Raw genomic sequence first — 15447 nt, 5'->3', positions numbered from 1 at the left:
TGTGTATGTTATTTACTCCTTAACAACAATCCTAATTTTGTAAGAAACATGAGGTTTAGAGTGTTAACTAACTTTGCAAGGTATCATCATATAATTTTCAAGTGGCAGAGGTGCGATTCAAATCCAGGTCTGCTTCATTGGAAGGTTGGCTGCTTCACTCTGTTATGATGACTTAGTGTAGAAAAAAAGATTTAATAAACACATTGCTTGTCTTCCTTCTTGGAATTTCATGTAATACTGGAGTAAGGAGAGATGAGAAGGGTGTGTGTGTGTGTGTGTGTGTGTGTGCACGTGTGCGTGTGCATGTGTGTATGCATATGACATATATATATATATATATATATATATATACATGCCATATAAAACATTGTATAATAATCAGTTCTCTAAGGGAGTATTTTACTGTGATTTATATATACTTTTGGCTGAACTATAGCATATTTGCACTTCTGTAGTTTTTATATAATCAATATTTATAATTTGTTTTAACAGTTGATTAATTTTTAGTATATTGAATTGAAACAAAAAAATTTAACATCTTGTAATTTAAGGGTTTTTTTTTATTGAGGTTTCTGAGTCCAATATTTTAAATGGTATTGAAGAAGATTTTACAGCTCATACATTTAGGTTTCTTTTGTGGTTCTCTTAGATGTAATAAAGGAACAGAATCGAGAGTTACGAGGTACACAGAGGGCTATAATCAGAGATCGAGCAGCTTTAGAGAAACAAGAAAAACAGCTGGTAAGTAAAACATTAAATTTCAGTTTAACTTTTCAAACAAATTTAGAAATCAGTGTTGGAATAATTAGCTAACTAGGAAAAAGACACGACAGGTGGTAAGTGATTTACTTTACTAAGAAATGACATTTAACGTCTTCCTGCAATTTCTGCTTACCTTTGTTTACTGTGTCATTCTGCTGACTTTTATCAGGATTCTGTGTATTGTGTATTCTGCTGATTATATTCTTCTGTTTGTGAAAGACATGAATGCCTAGGAAGAAATATTGCTCAAAACAGCCACCTTCTTGTCAGTTAACAGCAAAGATAAAATAGTCCTAGAAAACAAGAGAGTGTCACAAGAAAATAATTATGTTAACTCATAGGTGTTTTACTTGATATTTTAACTGTTATTGGGTCTGTGATAATAAATGTACTTTTTTAATAGATTGGCTATCTTTCTGTATTTTTATGTTATGCTTTTAAATGTATGTTGCTTAAAATATTTTTTAAAACCAGCATGTTTGAGGTATAATTGGCATGCAGTTGACTGTACTTTTCTAAGGTATACAATTTGGTACATTTTGACATATGTATTAACTCATAAAACCATTACTACAGTCAAGGTAATGAACATATCCATCATCCCCAAAAGTTTCCTTTTTCTCTTTGTAATCCCTTCTACCCATCCCTCCCTGTTTCCCTCTATAGTTAGACAACACTGATCTGTCATTGTAGATTAGTTTACATTTCCTAGAATTTTATATAGATGGAATCATAAAGTGAATTCATTTTTATATGGCTTCTTTCATTCATAATTATTTTGAGATTAATCAGTGTTGTTACATGTATGAATACTAACTCCTTTTTATTGATGAATATTATTTCATTGGGTGGACATTTCACATTTGTCTATCCCATTCACCAGCCAGTGGACATTTGGGTTATTTCCAGGTTTCAGCTATTTTGATAAAGGTTGTTATAAACATTCAGTTGAAGTCTTTGTTTGAACATATGTTTCCTAGGGGTGGGATTGCTTGGTAGATCACAGGTTAAATGTATGTTTGACTATATAAGAATGCTAAACAATTTTTCAAAGTTGTTGTTCCCACCAGTTATATATGAGAATATATATATAACTATAATATTTTCTGTTCCCACCAGTTATATATATATATATATATATATATATATATATATATATGAGAGTAAAATTGTTTCACATCCCAGCCAATAATTGGAGTTTACTGTCTTTATATTTTAGCCATTCTAGTGGTGTGTAGTAGATTGTCACTTTAAATTGCATTTCCCTAATCACTAATGATGTTCAGCATCTTTTCATGTGCCTGTTCACCATTTACATATTTTCTTTGCCAAAGTGTCTATTGAAATATTTTACCTATTTTTTTCATCAAGTTTTCTAATTATTTAGTTGTGAGAGTTCTTTATATATTCTGAGTGCAAGTGCTTTATTAAATATATGTTTTGCAGTTATTTTTTCCAGTTCTTGGCTTGGTCCTTTATTTCCCTAAGAGTGTCTTTTGAGGAACAGAAGATTTTTATTTTGATCAAGTGAAATTTATTATTTTTTTCTTCTGTGATTTAGTACTTTTAGTTTCCTATCTAAGAAATCTTTGCCTAACCCTAAGTCACTAATATTTTCTCTGAGATTTTCTTCTAGAAGTATTTTAATTTCAGTTCTTACATTTAGGACTGTGAATCTTACTGAATTAAATTTTACTATGTTGTTAGGTAAGGGTAGAGGTTCACCTTTTGCATTTGAATATTCAGTTGTTCCATCATCATTTGTTGGTGACATCTTTCCCTATTCAAATATCTTGTCATCTTTGCGGAAAATCATTTGTTCAAATACGCGTGGGCCTCATTCTTGACTCTATGCTATTCCATTGACCTATATGACTATTCTTTGTTTTTTTAACATCTTTATTAGAGTATAATTGCTTTACTATATAACTATTTTTAAGCCAATACCACACTGTTTTTACTAACACTTAATAATTAAGTCTTAAAGTTATATAGCATTAACCCTTAAGTTTTGTGCTTCTTTTTAAAATTGTTTTGGCTATTTTAGGTGCTTTGTATTTCCCTATGAACTTTAAAGTAAACTTGTCAATTTCTAAAAAAAGGATCAGATTTTGATTGGGATTACATTGAACCAATTTGGCATCTTAACAATATTAATCTTTCAACCCATGAGCATGCTCTGTCTCTCTATTTATTTAGATTAAAATGTTTCTCAGCAGTATTTGTACTTGTAATTATACTGATCCTGTGCTTCTTTCATCAGATTTCTGATTTTGTATTGCTGGTATTTAGAAATACATTCATTTTTTTGTATATTGATCTTTTATCCTGTAACCTTCTGAAACTCACTTATTCTAGTAGCCTGTTTGTGGATTCTGTTCTATTTTATTCTATTCTATTGTCTATTTCTACATAGACAATCATGTCATCTGTGTAAATAAAATTTTTCATCTTCCTTTTCAATCTTGATGCTTTTTTTTTTTTATACCTTATTACACTGGCCAGAACTTCCAATGTTAAAAGTGGTTTATAACCTCTTTTTATTGATGTTAGGGGAAGACATTCAGTCTTTCATCATTAAGTATGATATTAACTGTAGGCTTTATGTAGAGGCCCTTTCTCAGGTTGAGGAAGTTCCTTTTGTATCTAGTTTGTTGAGAGTTTTTATCGGAAATTAATTTTGTCAAGTCCTTCTTTTTTTTTTTTTTTGCATCTATTGAGATGATGATTATGTAGTTCTTCTTCTTCCTTAGTCTATTAGTATAGTGAATTACATCATTGATGAATTCCAAAGTTGAATTCCAAAGCTGAATCAAGCTTTTGCTACTGGGATAAACTTCATTGGTAATGATGAATTTTTAAAAAATACTTTTATTTCAATTTGCTGAAATTTTCATAAGAATATTAGCATCTCTGTTCATAAAAGCTGTTAATTTGTAGTTATCTTTTTGTTTTTTTTGTTTGTTTGTTTGTTTTTGGCGATATGTGGGCCTCTCACTGTTGTGGCCTCTCCCATTGCGGAGCACAGGCTCCAGACGCACAGGCTAAGTAGACATGGCTCACGGGCCCAGCCGCTCTGCGGCATGTGGGATCCTCCCGGACCGGGGCACAAACACGTGTCCCCTGCATCGGCAGGCGGACTTCCAACCACTGCGCCACCAGGGAAGCCCCCTGTAGTTATCTTTTTGTTTAGTGTCTTTATGTGGTTTTGACATCAGAGTACTGCTGACCTTAAAGCATGAATTGGCAAGTGTCCCTTACTGTTTCATTTACTGGAAGGGTTTGTGTATTTCTTTCTTAAATGTTTTATAGGTTTCATCAGTAAAGCCATTGGGAGTGAAGTTTTCTTTGTGGACAGATTTTAAGCTACACAAAAATCTATCTTTGTGGATAGATTTTTAAATTCTAAAATTTTCAATTTTTAGAAAATAGATATAGAATGGATCACGTTATCTACCTTTCTGAATGAGATTTGGTAGTGTGCATCTGTCAAATAATTTGTCCATTTCTACTAAATTTTAAAAGGTAATGACATCGTGTTTATAATATTTTTTATTATTCTTTAACATCTTTAGGATATAAAGTGATGCCTCCCTTTACATTCCCAATATTTATCATTTGTGTGTCCTCTCTGTCTGTCTCGGTTCTTTTCCCTCTTCTGACTGGCTAATGGTTTATCACTTTGATCAATTTCTTGTAAAAAAACAGCCTTTGATCTCATTAATTTTCTGTATTTTTTTCTTTCCTAGTTCACAGATTTCTTTTCTTGTTTATATTATTTCCTTCATTTTGTTTACTTTATGTTTTATTTGCTCTTCTTTCTACTTTCTCTATTTTGAAGCCGACAAGATATTCATTTTTTTAATGTAAGCTCTAACGCTATACATTTCTAAGAATTATTTTTAACTGCAGCTCACACGTTTTGATATGGGGCATTTTCATTTTATTAATTTAAAATATTATCTTATTTCCCCTCTGATTTTTTTCTTTAACCCATGACTTATTTCAAACCACATTGTTTGATATCTGCTTCTGTTTTTCCTTTCATATTTTTCTTACTGCTTTCTAGTTTAATTTTACTGTAGTTAGAGATCATACCTCATATGATTTCAATCCTTTTATATTTGTTGAGCCTTGTTTTCTGTTACAGAATATGGTATATTTTGGTGATTTTTATTTTTAGTGTACACTTGCAAAGAGTGAGTATTCTGCTGTTGGTGATGGAGCTTTTAGTAAATGTTGCTTAGGTCAAGTTGGTGATAGTGTTTTTGTAAATCTTCTGTATCATTACAGATTTTCTGTCCACTTGTCCTAACAAGTACAGCAATATACTGAAGAAAAGAGTTGTTGATACCCCTCATCCTAGTTATGTATTTGTCTGTTACACCTTTCAGTTCTATCAGTTTGTGCTTCATAAATTTGGAAGTACTGTTTTAGGTGCGTACACATTTAGGATTGTTTTGACACCTTTATGTATTAATTCCTTTATTATTATTGAAATGCCCCTTTTTATTCTGGTAATACTCCTTTTTCTTAAGTTTTTTTGATCTGGTTAATGTAACCACTCCAAATTTCCAGATTTTAATAAGTATTTATATATAATATATTTTTGTATCCTTTTACTTAGCTTTATTTAGCTTTGTTTTGGTAATTAAAGTTGGTTTCTTGAGGTAGCATATAATTGCCTTTATGTTCTTGTCTAATATAACAGTCTGCCTTTTATTTGAGATGGAGATGGGCCTTTTCACCTAACATAATTGTCTGTATTACTAGCTTTAAATATACCACTGTGGTCTTCTTTTTTGCTATCTCCTACCAACTCTTCGTTTGATTATTTATTTTTTCCTTTTTTTCCTACCTGCCTTTGGGTTGAGTTTCTAAATTCTCTTCTGGGCTTTATATGAGTACTGTTTTGTAGACTTGTTTTGTATTTCTGGATGAAGGTACTAGTTCTCTCTTTTCCATGTAAACATGTAGAATAAATCTCCCTCTCAAATTACTGTTTCTGTGACTTTATACTAGCCTCTTTCTCTTTTCATAATCAGGGTGAAATGGTATATTGTATATGTTCAGTCTATTCTTCTTAAATCATTGAGGATTCCCCCTTAATGATTTTGTTCCTCTCTTTTTATTTCCTCTCTTAGGAATTAGAAATTAAGAAAATGGCCAAGATTGGTAATAAAGAAGCTTGCAGAGTTTTAGCCAAACAGCTTGTACATCTAAGGAAACAGAAAACAAGAACTTTTGCTGTAAGTTCAAAAGTCACGTCTATGTCCACACAAACAAAAGTGATGAACTCCCAGATGAAAATGGCAGGAGCAATGTCTACCACAGCAAAAGTAAGTGGGAATCTTTATATCCATAGCTTTATGATTTTATCTGAGATATTTAAATGTCAGTATTCAGATTAGATTCAAATTAAATTTCAAGCACCTTCTGATATATATGTGTTACAGAATCTTTGTAATTTTTAATAAAATGAGTTATAATACTACATAATCCAGATAAATATTTCTAGATGTTTTTATTGATTTGTTTTAATATAAAATTTTTTGTTCCAGGGCAGTTCCACTGTTCCAAGATTATATGTAGCTTCTAAATTTTTAAAATTGACTTAAAACATCATTTTAAGATTTTTGGCCTTATTTCATTATGCCATAAGTTTTGGTATAATAATTTGAATAATAATTTTCTCTTGATTTATTTTCATGAATGTCAGAAGGACACATGAGTATTGTGAGAAGAATTTATCAGTTAATTTTTATCAGGAACTTAAGTTTAACTTACAGACTTTACATTAAAAAAATCAGTGTTTTTACTATAGACTTTAAAGGACTGTGAGCCTTTCAGACATTTAATAAGTAATGAGCTCTTTGATGTATATTAAGAATTGTGAGAAATCAGAAATTCAAGACAAAGGCTCTGCTCTCACAGATCTTATATAGTTCAGTCGGGGATGGGAGGAAGTTAAGATGTGTCTGAAAAGGAAACTCACTATACATCGGTCTATGCTAGGTTTCAGTAAACTGCACAGATCCCTGAATAGTACTCACTGTACGTAAGATGGACACATTCTATTTCCATGTGTTCTGCAGTTTAAAAGGCAATTATACTTGATCTGAAAGACTTTGCAGAAGACCTAGGTCTTAAATATCACTAGGCTTTAAATAAAGGGAAGAAAGAATATGAATGTGAAGAGCAAAAGGAAGAAAAGTCACAGAGGAGAGAAAGTACAGGTTTATATTAGGAAAATAGTACATAACAGTTGATTCTCATTATTTGCAGTAGTTATGTTCTATAAAGTCAGGAATACTGAATTAGGGAATATCAAACCATTACTCCTAGGGGAAATGCAGGCTTAGGTTCCTGTGAGCCTTTGATCACAATTTTTATCAACCAGTCTATACCTAACCTTGTTTTATATGTTTCTGTTGAAAGACACCTTACTTATCATAGTTGATCATTAACATTGAACTCATGGTCAGTAGCACTGTAACTCATGCCTGAAAAAAGCTTATCTAACAAATGTATTTTTTCTACATTTGTATTTTTTCCAATTTTTCCACATTTGATCCAAGGCACGTCACAGGCTTCTTGCACTTAGAAACACTAGACTACACTTCAGTACATTTTAACCCTCAACCAACCAAAGGCACAAAATAAACCGCAAAGAAGACACTAATTAAGACACTAGCGCTACAATATTAGCGCTGAGTCAAGATGGCAGAGTGTCACCTTGCTTGAACTTAGCTGGAAACGTGTGTTGGGTGACTCAGATGTTTTGCAGCTCTGCGCATGTCCACAAATGAGCACAAAATACTGCAAGTATTGATTTGTTACAAATATATTTTAGTGAGTAGGCAAATTCAAAACTAAGGAATCCAGAAATAATGAGGATCAAGTATAATTGCCTTTTAGACTGCAGAACACATGAAAATAGAATGTGTCCATCTTATGTACAGTGGCACATTTGTTCCTTAAAAAAACAGAATGTTTCAATATAGCTTCGTTCTGTTAGTTTTTACTCTCTAGGAATCTTAGTCATTTTACAGTGAAAAACACAGTTAAAGGCAAAAACTTCTTTTCCCTTTTTTGGTTTTACCAAATTGACAGAACTAAACATCTGTCTAATTTGAGGAAAAGGTCATATCTGAAGATCACACATCTGGACTGGATAACGTTTCAATAATGTTGAGGAGGAAGACTACTCATTTTGCAATTTTCTGCAATTGATAGGGGAGGAAAAGGTACCTAATATGGTCCTGCCATATAGCAATGTATGAATTAGTTTTCACTTAAATTTCTCAGAAATTTATTAATTCAGGAAATATTTGTTTAGGTCCCCTAAGTAGGAATTATAATAAGTGATGGAGATGAAATGGAAAGCAAAACCAGGCAAGGGCTTAACCTGTAATAGGTTAAAGTCTATTTAAAAGGCAGCTCATTTGAGATGTAGTTTAGTGCAGTGATTAAAAACATAAGCTTTGGAGTCAGATTACTTGGGTTCAGATCTCACTTGGTAGCTATGTGACCTTAGCAAGCTATTTCACCTTCCTATACCTTCATTCTCCGTTTGTAGTGGGGGGGAAATGGTAATACCTAGCACATAAAGACTTGTTAGGTTTAAATGTCAATTAACTTTAAATATTGTATGTAAAGTGCTTAGAACAGTGCCTGGCACACAGAAAGCTAGTATATATAGGCATTAGCTGCTGTATTATCACTGTCAGCATCATTGTTGTTTTTAGTATATTTTTGTAACAATAGTGTAATTTGCAAGTAAAGTAATATAATTTACACCAATAAATAAAATTTTATCTATAGTGAGTAGGATTTAACAGGGGTATCTATTCTAACCTAAGGTGTCAGGGACTACTTCCCTAAGGAAGTTGTATATAAACTGAAATCTGAAGTATTGATAGTGAAAGCAAATAAAGAAGAGCATTCCAGGTGAGGGACAGTGTATGCAAAGGTCCTGTGGCAGGAGGAAACATGGCTCATTTAAGGAAATGTAAGATCAGTGTGTCTGGAGGGCAGTGGTGTAGAATGAGACTGGCTTGTTAAGCAGAGTTCAAATGGTGCTTGGTATCACAGGTCAATTATGGAATTCGGCTTTTAATACTAAAAGCAATGCAAAGCCACTGGAGAGTTAGCTATGTGTGGGTTGGTGGTGGGTGGGGGGGTACAGTGTCATACTTGCAAAGATTACTTTGGCTGCAGCATGCATAAAAGACTGTTTGCTTTGTATCTTTGAAACTGACATTTCATATAATACATACATATAGACACAGACACATATATAATAATAATATATAAAATATTTTGGTCTTACTAGGTGGCATTAATTTCTTTTAATAAAAGTTGTGAATATAAAATGTAAAAGAATTCTTTTCATGTATTTTTGCAAAACTCAATGTTTTGAACATTTCTTGAAATCATGGTTTAAAATGAATTAATAGGTTAACTATGTATGCTAGTATATCCTTTAATTTAGACATTAAAACTTCTGAAAATTTTTGAAAAAATTAAACAATTCTTTTTAATTTAGACATCACCTGCTTGCCACATTATAGGCAAATGTAGTTTTCCCATTTGAGTAGCAGTGAATTTTATGTTGTCAGCGTTTTTTATTATATAATTTTTTGCCTACTGTTCAGATGAGGTTTTTCACAGTTGTCTTTATTATATAGATGTTAAGCAGATGGTTTCCAAATGACCATTTCATTTTTTTCTAGAATACTAACACTATTATGTTTAATTATGGTAGAATATCTTTAAGAAACCTGCCTTTTTTTGATGTGCTCCTTTTGGACTTATTCCATAGTAAAATTTTCATAATTATGTAACTAACATGAATCTTTTCATATATTTAGACAATGCAGGCAGTTAACAAGAAGATGGATCCACAAAAGACATTACAAACAATGCAGAATTTCCAGAAGGAAAACATGAAAATGGAAATGACTGAAGAAATGAGTAAGTTTAATAACTTGTAATGAAAATTACAGGTTTTTCTCTTTGAATTAGCAAGTTTATTTACTAGCAACCTCATATTCTCATCCATGAAGGCACAAATGATGAGAAAAGAAATGATACAGCTCCCTTCTAGATAGATGACTATATTATAATTTCATTGTATTTTTATATAAGGCTCAAAATTCTATTAACATTTAACTGAAGGAAAAATATAAAATATGTGATGCCATATTTCTATGCTATATTGGCCTCAGCAGTTTTACTTTGTTGATTAGAGTACCAAAACCAACTTGTGAATAAAATAACTCTTCCTGGTATAAGTTAGATAGTTTAAGAGTTGTGTTGATTCTTTCATACTGTAGAAGATCTATAAATATATATAGAAGATATATATATTTTTTTCATACTATAGAATATCCAATATCTATCTATCTATATATAAATTTAATGTATATATTTCATGCTATAGAAAATCTGTTTATATTGGAGGTAGAGATTACAGAGTCCTTTCATTCTTTTTTCTTTTTCCCTTTCCAGAGTCTAAATTTAGTATTTAATTTTCTTCTTTTTGAGTATAAACTACAGGCTGTGGTGGAAATATGAGGAATAAAATGAACAAAGCTATCAAAAAAATTTATCACACCACCCAGATATAGTTAGTGTTAACATTGTATATGTCTTTCCTATATTTTTCCATATCTTATAAAGTGAGATAATATAACATGGACAATTTTGAATCTTACCTTGCCTTTAAAAAACAGTAGTATAACATAAACATGTACTCATTACCTTGAATTTTCTCTGAAGTCTATTTTTTTTAATGGCTTTAATATTATGTAACATCAATATACCCTGATTTATTGAACCATTCTTACATTGGTCAATAAGATTGTTTTAAAATGTTTAATGTATTTGATAATCCTTTGATAAATACGTTTCTTTGTCTGAATTTCTTCAATGTTCTTAGAGTATTAACCTTTATAAAGCTTTTGATTCATACTGCCAGACTTTTTCCAGAAGGACAATATCCATCTTTATTTCACCGATAATAAATGAGTGACCCTTCACAATACCCTGGTCAACATTGAATCACTATATGTATGATATGTCAAAGCTGGCATCATTATTTTGCAAAGATATTTTCTAATTGTTTTACAACTATGTCGGGATATGCCAGTTTAGTTCTGCTTATCTGCTAGCATTTTAATTTAATGGCATTTATTGCATAAAATAGTATCTAATTAAATTACTAGGATTACTAAATTTACCTTTGTTCTAGTATTCTATTTCAGGTATCTATTTTCCTTCCAAGGTTTAGTGATACTGTACATGTATCTTTGATAGTTCCAAAAATTGTTTAGTTTTTACTTTGAACCTTTACTTTAAAAAATATCATTTTTTGGGCTTCCCTGGTGGCGCAGTGGTTGAGAGGCCACCGCTGATGCAAGGGACACGGGTTCGTGCCCCGGTCCGGGAAGATCCCACATACCGTGGAGCAGCTGGGCCCGTGAGCCATGGCCGCTGAGCCTGCGCGTCCAGAGCCTGTGCTCCGCGGAGGGAGAGGCCACAACAGTGAGAGGCCCGTGTACAGCAAAAAAAAAAAAAAATATATATATATATATATATATATATATATATATATAATTTTTCGAAGACATCGTTAGTGAATTTTTAATGACTGAGAGAATTGTCATGTATATAATGATCACGGTATCTAATATGTTTATGTGGATTCCAGTGATGGCACAGGTGTGAGCAGATCTTAACAGAGGGATTAACTATTCCATTAAGCTATAATGAAGAGAATCAATAAGCTTGTACTTAAAACTTGTATCCGTCACAGTTCTTGTTTGTGTTTTAGTAATTTGAAAGTGAGTCTGAAAGAATAGTAGTTATTGGTGGTTACTTGATTTTTCAGTAAGGTTTTTTAACATTAGTATTTTCACCCAAAGATAAATTCAAGGTTTAAATGGACATGTCTTTGTCCAATTAGAATTTATATTGTACAGTGTTGCTCCAACGCTTGTTCACATTTAGATTTTGGAAACAAGATCTTTGGGAAATTTCTATTACATCCTGATTACACCATTCTGGTGTTTCTCCTCCATCCTTTTCTTTCATTTTTTCTGCAAGTAGTTTTTCATTCAGGCCCTTATAAACTCTGACCTGGACTCCCCACCTCCCTTGTTACTTCACTACAATCTGAGTATCACTGCTAAATTATTTTTCTAGAAGCGTACCTCTGAGTGTGCTGATCATATTCCCACAGTGGCTTCTTTCTGACTACAAAATAAAATCCTACATTATAAATCAGAAACAATTTTCAGGTCAAGCCCCTTTATTTTGTCAGTGCGAATACTGAGGCCCAGAGGGGTAAAGTGACTTCCCCCAAAGTTGCACAGGTACTAAGTGGAAGAATTAAGATTGTAATTAAAGTCTTAACATTCACTTAACTTCTTCAGAGATGATATTCCACTTTTTTGGCCTTAAGCTCTTTAGCTTTTTCCAATTGACTTTATACTATTAAACTAACACAAAAAATTAAATTATCAAACCATACTCATACAAATCAGAGATCTTAACCAATATCAAGCTTTAGTAGCAATGTAAAGGATACAAGCTATTAAGATGCACATGCAAAACAAGGAGAGTGGTGGACATCCCAAATGACTCTCCAGATCTTTTCTTTCCATATCAGACATAAGCTCTTTGACCTAGCATAAGAGATGATGTGTCCAATAGGTTTGCTTATCATCTCATGTTGAAGAGAGCATTTTAGGAAATATATTAAATTTATACCTCAGATGGTCACCTACCTTATGTGTTATTTTCTAGGGAGTCATGGATATAAACCCATAGATAGTAGCTATAGCAATACCAAAGCAAAAACAGCCTGCTAGGAGCATTCCATAAACAAGGACTCTCTTGCTAGCAAATGTTAGTCTGTTTACCAGGAGCCCAATTAGCAGCGTGCTTACAGAGAGATCAGACTAGGTTACTTGTCTTCCTTTCTCTGGAGGCATTCCCCGGTGATCATGGTAGTAATGATCACAGGCCAGTTGCTTTAATTCTTTCCTTCTCAACCATTTTCCATTTATACATCTTAAATAACCAAACAGAGGAACTTACTCTTTCTTACATATATTCCCTATTGCCTTCCACCATGTCTTTGCTCACACTACGCTGTCTCTGGTTAAATCCTATGTGTCCTTCAAGGACCATCTCACATATTACTTCCCTGCTGGTGGATATACTGTCTTCCCTTTGAAGCTTTATAATCATTTACCTTTCCATTTATCACAAACTGTTTATTAATTTTTTTCTGTTCTACTTAAGTGTAAACTACCTAAGATCTTTACTTTTCTCCATCTATTCATAATTTTTATTTGTACTGTGTAAATTACGTAGTTGGGCCTTTTTCTAAAAATATAAACCTAACCTGAAATCTGTTTGAAAGTAACTGCTTTGTTTCCTCCCCTCCTCTCAAGTCAATGACACACTTGATGACATCTTTGATGGCTCTGATGATGAAGAAGAAAGCCAAGATATTGTGAATCAAGTTCTTGATGAAATTGGAATTGAAATCTCTGGAAAGGTATGAATGTCTTACTCTCAGTTGGAAATATTTTCTCTACCATTTGTGTCACTTAATTGTTTTAAATTTTCCTTTATGTTGGGTTGTATGTTTTTAATATTTGTTTGAAAATTAAATTACACCTGTTTGCAGCACATCCTTTATGTCCTATCCCAAAAGTTTGATAATACACATTTTTTCTCTTTTTCTCTCTTTAATATAGATGGCCAAAGCTCCATCAGCAGCCCGAAGCTTACCGTCTGCCTCTACTTCAAAGGCTACAATCTCCGATGAAGAGATTGAACGGCAACTCAAAGCCTTAGGAGTAGATTAATCAAAAAAGCCATTATATTTTGCCTATTATAATTATTTAGTATAAACCAGGCACAGTGCAGATTTCTTTTACAAAACACATTTATTTTGCAAAAATGAAGACCATGAGTAAACAGTTGTTTCCTAACCCATGGCTGTTTTGAATCTTTTGCCAAAGAATGACAATGATGCAAAAATGGGAACAGTTTGGATTTTAATTAAAACTGTTTAGGAGTGATGGTGTGTAAAATGTTGACTTCTGCATGGCATAGAGAAATTATATTCATTACTTAGTGTAGTTTATGTTCTAAATCTTTTTCACTGAATACAAATCTTGTTAAAGCCACTAGGCACCAGCTTAAAGAGACCTGTAAAAATATTAAACGTATATCATTAATTCTGTATCTGTTAACTTGTCCTTTGTAAGCGATATGTGTTATGACCATAGGCTGTTCAGCTGCCAAATTATTTTTAAATTACCTAAAAGAAGAGTGCTATTTAAACATCTGTCTTAAACAAAAACTGTTATGAGCTTTTCTTTTCTTTTTTTTTCCTTTGGGAGAACATTCTAGTTGGTAAGTTTCTTACCTTTCAAAATGTGCTTGGCACCTGCCTTAAATAGCACAAACATATTGTGCACATCTTTAAATCATTTTAACTGACAGAAAAGAATTACATTTTAAACTCAAATTGAAGCCATTTACAAAAATTATCCAGGCTCTTTTTTGTAAAGCTTATAAAAGTGAATTAAATATGATTAGCAAAAGAGACACTGAATTAATAACATTTTTAGTAATAAAACAATATATTTTGATCTTTCTTCCAAGAACTGAGATTTTCTCCATATGAGTTATAATTTAATCTCTTTAGTTTTGAACTGTGTTAATGTGTACACTGAACCCTCTAAATTGAAGCCATCGTTCTCAATTAAATAACACTACTATGACAGTACTCAACCTAAATTTTAAAAACTAGCATTTTTTCTTGGTAAATAAACTACAACTTTGTCAGAAATTACTGCCTGAATGTGTATTAATGTATTAGCTGCATTTTTTAAGGTAAAGTTGCTATGGTATTTAATGTATGGATAGAAAGTAAGAATAAGTGAAGAAGTAGCAGATTAGTTAGAATTTAGAATTAGGTTAGCTTTGAAAAATGATGTTGTCATATATGGGTTCTAGCACATCCCACCATAAAAACTCTTCTGGAGGAGATCAGATAGCTGTAACCTGGTTAATTTCAGATAATGGATATTTTGGACTAATATGGACAACATCAGTACATTTTAGGACTAGTAGACATGTGGCATATGGATTGGTGGGAAAAGCAAAAACCTAAACTTTACAGTTTATAATCCATAAACCATTTTATAATGTTCAAAGATAAGATTCCGTTCTTAATAATATTAAATGCAGTTACCCTGAACATTGATGGGTCAAAACATTTTACTGGATTATGGAATGTTAACCCAGAACTTGTTTTGATTCTTGGATGTACATAATAATGCTAACTAACTTTCTTGTTTACTTTCTTGTTTATATGTGGGGAGTTTTGTTTTTAAAATTATTTTGTTAAAAAAAAATCCCAATAAAGGTTTATTGCTGTTATGCTTTTTTTTCCCCTTATCTCTTTAACTCTATTTTTGGTTTCTGCTAAAGTTAAAAGTTCTATGCATATCTGGTAATTTTTCAAAAGACTGATTTTTATTTCTTGGAAGGAAAAATTAGATAACTCTGTTACTTACATTTTAGCAATAATTAATTATCTAAGAATTAGCAGCTGATACAAGACGGATGTTTGTGAATGGAGTAAGTCTAAGAATT

At 32.1% G+C, this 15447-nt stretch overlaps 1 protein-coding gene across 1 annotated transcript in view; it reads left to right on the top strand.

Annotated features, from left to right (window-relative positions):
- CHMP2B (charged multivesicular body protein 2B) overlaps positions 1-15231 on the top strand; it is a 30278-nt gene extending 15047 nt beyond the window's left edge. Inside the window, exons 2-6 of the mRNA XM_082625606.1 lie at positions 650-741; positions 5907-6101; positions 9636-9738; positions 13227-13333; positions 13536-15231. Of these exons, the coding sequence (XP_082481732.1) occupies positions 650-741; positions 5907-6101; positions 9636-9738; positions 13227-13333; positions 13536-13646 (608 nt within the window). The 3' untranslated portion in view covers positions 13647-15231. The remainder of the gene's footprint in view (positions 1-649; positions 742-5906; positions 6102-9635; positions 9739-13226; positions 13334-13535) is intronic.
- The last annotated feature ends 216 nt before the right edge of the window (positions 15232-15447 follow it).

This window comes from Mesoplodon mirus, assembly GCF_964341445.2.
Source record: "Mesoplodon mirus genome assembly, chromosome: 6".
Classification (NCBI taxonomy): Eukaryota; Metazoa; Chordata; class Mammalia; order Artiodactyla; family Ziphiidae; genus Mesoplodon; species Mesoplodon mirus.
This window is presented reverse-complemented; position numbering and strand designations above follow the sequence as displayed.